This window comes from Pelophylax lessonae (assembly GCF_965119305.1).
Source record: "Pelophylax lessonae genome assembly, chromosome: 9".
Classification (NCBI taxonomy): Eukaryota; Metazoa; Chordata; class Amphibia; order Anura; family Ranidae; genus Pelophylax; species Pelophylax lessonae.
Genome location: NC_138776.1, coordinates 98,521,946 through 98,529,515, shown reverse-complemented (window position 1 = coordinate 98,529,515; position 7,570 = coordinate 98,521,946). Strand labels below are relative to the sequence as shown.

At 40.7% G+C, this 7,570-nt stretch overlaps 1 protein-coding gene across 1 annotated transcript in view; it reads right to left on the bottom strand.

Moving 5' to 3' along the window:
• Window positions 1–453: 453 nt before the first annotated feature.
• Window positions 454–7,570, bottom strand: part of SEMA4G (semaphorin 4G) — a 224,570-nt gene continuing 217,453 nt past the window's right edge. The window contains exon 14 of the mRNA XM_082268409.1: window positions 454–1,304. Within this exon, the coding sequence (XP_082124535.1) occupies window positions 487–1,304 (818 nt within the window). The 3' untranslated portion in view covers window positions 454–486. The remainder of the gene's footprint in view (window positions 1,305–7,570) is intronic.

Below are 7,570 nucleotides of genomic sequence, written 5' to 3'. Positions count from 1 at the left end.
TGTTTGTATTGCTATTACAATACTGATATTAAATGGTGCTGAAGTTTATTAAAGTGTATGCTATGACATTAGATTTCCTTTAACCACTGCGCTTTAGATCCTTCGCAAATACAGGTTAGAAGAAAAACACATATACAGTAACCCATAGCCAGTAACATACACAAGCATTGAAGGTTACGACTGAAATACACACCTACCTTTGTTCTTTTGGTCACGGTTTTTCCAGAACAGAGCAGGATTTCTTTTCAAGGAAAGCACAGCCTCCTACAACATGTCCATTTTATAGCAGAAGAGAACCCTGAAGCTCCACAGATAAAGATGTCTATAGTGTGAAAAGAGTCGTGGACTTGTCACTGCACTTTGTGTTTTTGCTTATAAATAAAATTAAAAGGGACAGCAGAATGAAAATATAATAAAAAGTTTTTTAGTTTAAAAAAAGTAATTTGAGGTAGATTTGTTTTTTTTATAGTCTCTTTTTAGTTTTTACTAAACTGAACTTTCATCCAACTTTTCAACCAACTGCGTATGTTTCCTTTTTTCCAAGATCTTGCTAAGTTCCTCTGTGAATGAATTGTACAAAGGAGAACTTGCCTCCTCACTTTGTCTTAAAAGCATGTAACTGTTACCATTCATTTTCCTCAACATGTTAGGCAGGGTACTGATCCCATTGGTGAACTCTGACGGTAAAGGAGGTGGTGGTGGCGGAGGAGGAGGATTTGATTTGGTAGGAGATGCAGTTGGTGCCTCTCCAGGTATTATCTGAAGGCATCCATCAGAATAGTTATGTTCCTCAGACTTGTCTTTGAAGTTTGAAGACACCGTCTGAAGTTCTACACTGGTTATCCGAGGATTGCTCATTGCATATTTGCCTTTTCTTTTTTGCTGGCAGGAAACATACAATAGAACAATAGAAAGGACTAAGCACAGGCCGCCAAGAACCGTGATGACAGAAATGTAGACAAATTCCAGCTTAGAAGAAGAATAAGGTGCTGGTGTTGGCAACTGGTTGTTGGGGGTAGCATCAGATGGTTTTGGAAGCTGTAGTAGAACACTGACGTTATATGAAGCAACTATAGACTGCAAGCCTTTTTCATCGGAGTAACAGTCATATTCACCACTGTGTTCCAAAAGAGCATCTGTGATGAGGAGTCCATCGACTCCCACTCGAAAGCGACCATCATCATCTTCCAGTGGGTCGGTGCCATTCACTAGCCAGAGAGGCTTAGCCAGGTTAGACCAAAGGTCACACTGAAGCAGGACATCATCTCCTTTCAAGACAGTTCTAAGTTTCTTCACTGGAACAACTAAAAAGAAAGGTATATTAGTAAAAAATAATGTTGCAGACTCAGCCTGCCTGTTACTCAAGAATAGAAAACGCAAAATGTCATGAGGTATTAAGAGACTTCAAATGGAAAAGAATCAATGAAGGGTCTAAAGAGGCTACATATATTTACTGCGCAATGGAGCACAAATACTGTCTTTTCATTCCTCCTGTACTTAACCTTCCTTCTCCTCAGCCTCATATTGATTTATCTGTTATGATGCAGAAAATATCAGATGGTACAATCTGACAAAGTCTAGCAAGGAATAAAATGGGTGGCCCATCACTGATGAATAAAACAAGAGTTGCTCTTGCCAACTATAAAACAAACAAGATGATGTAGTATGCAGCCAAATACCCAGGAAAAGGATGTAAAAGTTGTGGAATATTTGCCTAATAATGCTATTACCTATTCAGAGAAGACATGGGGAGGATTTTTATGTCCTTGTGGAGGCCTCTACACTCTAGCCCCAGAATACTAGGCTCTACCCATTGTCATTTAATTGTCAAATGGCAGTAATTTGACTGGGGACATGTGTTCTGCCATCTGATTTGGCCAGAAGTCAAAATTTCTGCATTCAGGTGAAGAATGCAGACGGTCTCTATAAGGACACTCATTTATAGATTAAAGCACAAAAAGTTACTTGTATTATTTGTTAAGTTGGGTACTTCCTAAGGCAGTGGTCTTCAAACTGCCCCCCTTTGCTTGCCTTTTCCGGCCCTTGGGGCGCTATTTATCCTACTGACATGAACAATGTGTAGGGCATTCTTTCTCCCACTGACCCCAGTGATGGAGCACTATTCCTCCCACTAACCCCAACGATGGGGCACTATTCCTCCCACTGACCCCAGTGATAGAGCACTACTCCTCCCACTAACACCAACGATGGGGCGCTATTCCTACCACTGATACCAACGATGGGGCACTATTTCTCCCACTGACACCAACGGTGGGGCACTATCCCTCCCACTGACACCAATGATGGGGCACTATTCCTCCCACTGACACCAACGGTGGGGCACTATCCCTCCCACTGACACCGATGGGTGACTATTCCTCCCACTGACACCAGTGATAGGGTACTATTGCTCAATTCCAAATCACAGAGCAACTGACGACATAAAAGTTTGGTTTTAATCAACCAAAAGATGAGGATATAGAATTTGCCCCAAATATACCCAGAGGAAAAATCCTGTTGCTTTTGACAATATTGTCAAAGCTTTTTTCTCATTTTGCAATTTGATCTTTAAATTAATGGTGTAGATGCTGCCAATTCATTGCCTTGACTTTATATTTGACTGAATTTTCAACAGTCAACTAGTAGATTGCTTTGTACATTCAAAATAAATGCAATTTCCAGTGGTCCTAAAAAATGCTGCAACTGTCTTCCACCCACCACTACACTGAGAACTGAGCAATCATAGACTGCTAATTGCTCAGCTGTTGGTCTTCAGTGAGCAGAGAATCAATGACAAGTCAGCCACTGGCTCTCTGCTTGGCCCCTCCAGTGCTCACAGGAGTGCTGGGCTGTGGAGTGGGCAGGAGCAGCTGGCTTGGGCTCTCAGCGGCTCGCTAACATGCTGAGCCAGCTGGTGGTCCAGGCATCTGGGTGGATCATTTGCTCTGTGTATGGTCTGCCTCAAAGGTGGAACTTGAAGCCAATCAGGCTATGTTGCGTTGCTCAGAGTTTTGATCCTGTTTTTCAGGCACTGGCAGGTATTTGGACAGCTAATAAGAAAGAGCACAGGGAGGATTTTGCCAGTGGAATGATCCTCATTCATAGTCCAAGGACGTGAATACTAACAGCAGAAGACGATCTGCGGGTGGGGGGTACTCAATGTCCTCCAGCACCCTCTGAACGTTGGTAATACACACAGAGCAGGCATCTGCCTACGTAAACAAGGCAGATCGCCATTCTGACAGGGGGGAAGGGATATATTCTCTGTTCCTGCAAAGCAGGGACTAGAATACATTACTTCCCCTAGTAAAAGCAGCACAAACAGTACACATAAACACTGGCTAGGCACACAGTTAACCTTTTTAGTGGCCCAGATGTTTAACCTCTTCCCAGCCAGTGTCATTAGTACAGTAACAGTGCATATTTTTAGCACTGATCACTGTATTAATGTTACTGGTTTCCTGCAAAGTGTCAGCTAGTGTCCAATTGTCTACCGTAATATTGCTGTCTAGCTATAAGTCACAGATCGCCATAACTAGCGTAAAAAATAAAAAATTATATATATATATATATATATATATATATATATATATATATATATATATATATATATATATATATATATCCTATAGTTTGTAGATGCCATAACGTTTACGGAAACAAATCAGTATACGCTTATAGGGATTTTTTTTTTTTTTACCAAAAACTTAACAGAATACACATTGGCCTAAATTTATAAAGAAATTTGATTAAAAGTAAAACATATTGTGTTTTTTTTTTTTTTTCCAAATTGTTGGTCTTTTTTTGTTTATAGTGCAAAAAAGAAAAAAAAAAATTTCAGAGGTGATCAAATACCACCAAATGAAAGCTCTACTTGTGGGAAAAAATTATAAATTTTATTTGGGTATAGTGCCGCACGACCGCACAATTGTCAGTTAAAGTAACAGTGCCGTATTGCAAAAAATAGCCTGGTCATGAAGGGGGGGGGGGGGGGGGTAAGCCATTCAGAGGTCAAGTGGTTAATGGCTGTGAAGCCTAATTTACATTATGCAGCTGAGAGCATTTTACATATTTTTGTACAGGACAGGCTGCATCCACCATCACTGCTCCACTATGGACTATGGCTTCTGACTGTTCTCCTTTAACACTCTGGATGGATTACACTGCAACACTTTCAGCTTGTGATGCTCATTAGATAACATAGATAGCAGTGACAGGGCTTAGATCAAGCCATAGGTACAGTGCAGTCTCAAAGGGAGCATCTGCTGTTGCTGTTTTCTCATCTGGTTGTTACTCCCTTGAGTCTGCAAATCAGCACAGAATACAAAGTATAATATACCTTATAAGAGCTTTTACAGTTTCATGAAATACATTTGGTTATTACTTCATATGGTCAAACTACATGTTGGTTCTCCATAACAGAGGCTAATTTTTTGTTGAGCTGATGATGGTAAAAATAAAAAATAAAATAAAATTGATTTTTACAGGAAAACCTTTATATTCTAATTAAAACAATCTTCCCATTAATAAATGATCAATCCTAACAACGGAAATACAATTCACTGTCTGGGAATTGCCCCCCTCACTACTGCACCTCCTGGCATAAACTGCCCATACCTGGTTCAGACTGCCAGCTTAACGGAAAAAACTAACGGATTCCCCCATCCACACTTTCTGTGTGCATGCGGAAATCCTCCCCGCTGTGTTATTGTATTCTGACAACGGGGAGACTCCCTCCCAACTCCCCACTGTCAAAATACACAAATTATCCAATATTCCTATTTGCGAGACTACAAATCGATGGATCGACTTCTCATGAACGAGAATGGACATCCATGGATCAAAATTTGGATGTTTTTTTGCTGAACTAGCAGAATTTCAAGCTATGTGTGGCCAGCTTTAGACCTAAATTTAGCTTATTCATATTGGGGGGGGGGGGGGAGGTGATAAAAACAACAGACTTACTGGCAGGATCACCAGGTGAAAAAGGAAATAAAGCCTATAAAAGTAAAACCAATGCAGCCATTACATCTAAAAATTGGTGAGCTGCTATATAAGGCTCATTTAGACAGTCGATTAATCCCACAGGCACTGGGTGTTTATATCTATGCATGCACTCCTGCCTGCAAATCAAACTTTGACATGCGATTGTGTAAGTGAATCCACACACATCTGCCAGTGGAGGATGGGATTAAATAGTCTAAATTAATCCAAATAAATGTTTGCTTTTGGGTTTAATTCTGCTTTAACATCCCTGGCATTCCTTTAAAGTATTACTAAAGGCATACTCTTTTTTGGAGTATAGTAGAGACGGATTAGAACACTCATCAGTTTTTATTGCTGTCTTGTCTGTCCCCGTTAAGGAGATTCCCCCACTCTATTTGTCCTTTTTATCATTGAAAAAAAAAAAAAAAATCCTACATTTTGTGTTGTCCTCAGAAAGGTAATAGAGAGGAAATCTTCCAATGGGTACACTAGTTCTAGTGACCTGGGAGTCCCCAAGGAATTCCCTTGATTTACAGAGATTTCCTCTCACTTCCTGTTTGGCTATGGGACAGGAAGTGAAGGGAAATCTCCACAATGGGACACAGATGGCGAAAAAAAATATAATAGGTGTTATAAACCCCCCTTGCTCTATGCAAAATGAAAAGAAAAAAAAAAAAGTTTTGCCTAGAGTTCTACTTTAACCACTTGCTGACCAGCCGACTCTGTTACGCAACACAACATACCTACGTGTAGCAGTTAGTGGGGGAGCCAATCAGCGGGTCCCGTGGACGCGATGTCCGCCGAACACCGGCGATCACTCCCCATGGAGACAGAGCGGCGGTCTGCCGAAGTAGACTCGGCACATCGCTGTTCTGTCAGTAATGAACACAGGGATCCTGTGTTCCTCCTATTTAGGAACACAGGTCTCTGTTTTCATCAAGTACATCCCCCACACAGTTAGAAAGCATCCCCATGGCACACATTTAACCCTTTGCTCGCCCCTGGCATTAACCCCTTCTCTGCCAGTGTCATTAGTTCAGTAACAGTGCATATTTTTGGCACTGATTACTGTATTAGTGTCACTGGTCCCGTCAAAAGCGTCAGTTAGGTGTCTGATCTGTCCGCTGCAATGTTGCAGTCCCGCTAAAAATGAATTTAAAAAAATGACATAAATCTTTCTCCTAAATTGTAGACGTGATAACTTTTGTGAAAACCAATCAATATACTCTTATTGGGATTTTTTTTTTACCAAAAATATGTAGCAGAATATTGGCCTAAATTGATGAAAAAAATAGATTTTTTAATTTATTTTAGTTTTATAGAAGTAAAAAAATATAGTATTGTTTTCAGAATTGTCGCTATTTTTTTGTTTATATCGCAAATAATAAAAACTGCAGAGGTGATCAAATACCACCAAAAGAAAGCTCAATATGTGGCAAAAAAAAGGGACATCAATTTTATTTGGGTACAGCGTCACACGACCGCGCAATATCGCAAAAAATGGCCTGGTCATTGAGGGGGTAAAAACCTTTCCGGTCCTTAAGTGGTTAAGCTGGCCAGCAAGGACTGCCCAAATTTTGATTTATCCTTGTCCGCTGCCACGCCGGAGAAGGCGATCTAATGATCAGCTTCAATCGAATGGGAATGTTGGAAACTTAATTCAATCAGAGCTGCAGCCAATCCGGCCACAACCAGTAGCTGAACAAAAAAAAAAAAAAAAAAGATCCATCTATGGCCAGCCTTTTGCCTCGCACACAAGCGTCGATAGTTGGCCGTGAATTTTCGGCCAACATCCGATCGGCCGATTTTCGGCTTGTTAGTATGATGATTTCGACAACCGACTCCGACTTTTCGGCTGAATAAAATCTGGTGTGCAGGCTATAAAATTTTTGTTGGCCGTCAACACAACGGCCGATTTTCCGTCAGTCAGTACAGATTTCGGCAGACAAAAATCTGATGAGCAAGACTGGGCATGCTCAGAGAATAAAAAACACACGGAAAGTAAACCAGCACATGACATCACTTCTGAAGTTGGTTTTTGTTGGCCGAGAAAATTTGTGTGCAGTCTAGAGCACATTTCAACCAACACAACAACACTGGACAAAAGACGGCCGATCGGTCGGCCGATAATCGTTGCGTGTGTACGAGGCATTAGTCTGCTTCCTTCTTGCTTGTTGCTGGAAGAATGCGATCTGTATACATGCATATCTAGAGGGATGTCAGAAATGCTTCTTTTTTATCTGTGTTTGAGGACAACTATAGATCGCTGTATTGGCCAGCAAGCAAAGAAATATAAAGTGACAGAATTATAACAATCCCAAAGTAAGCAATCAGGAGAGAGCAGTAACATTAAAGGTTTTTTTTTTTTTTTTTTGGCCTATGAGATTTAACTTTACTTCCTGTCCCAGGGATACAACAGGAAGTGAGACAATCTTTCCAAAATGTAGGGAAATCCTTCTTAGACAGTTGACACTAAAACCGTTATTCTTTGTGGACGATTTCCTTGGATTAACACACTGCATGTTCCAGTGACAACTGTAAAATTTTGCATTCCCTATCTAATTCAGGTGCAATCTCCCTAGCG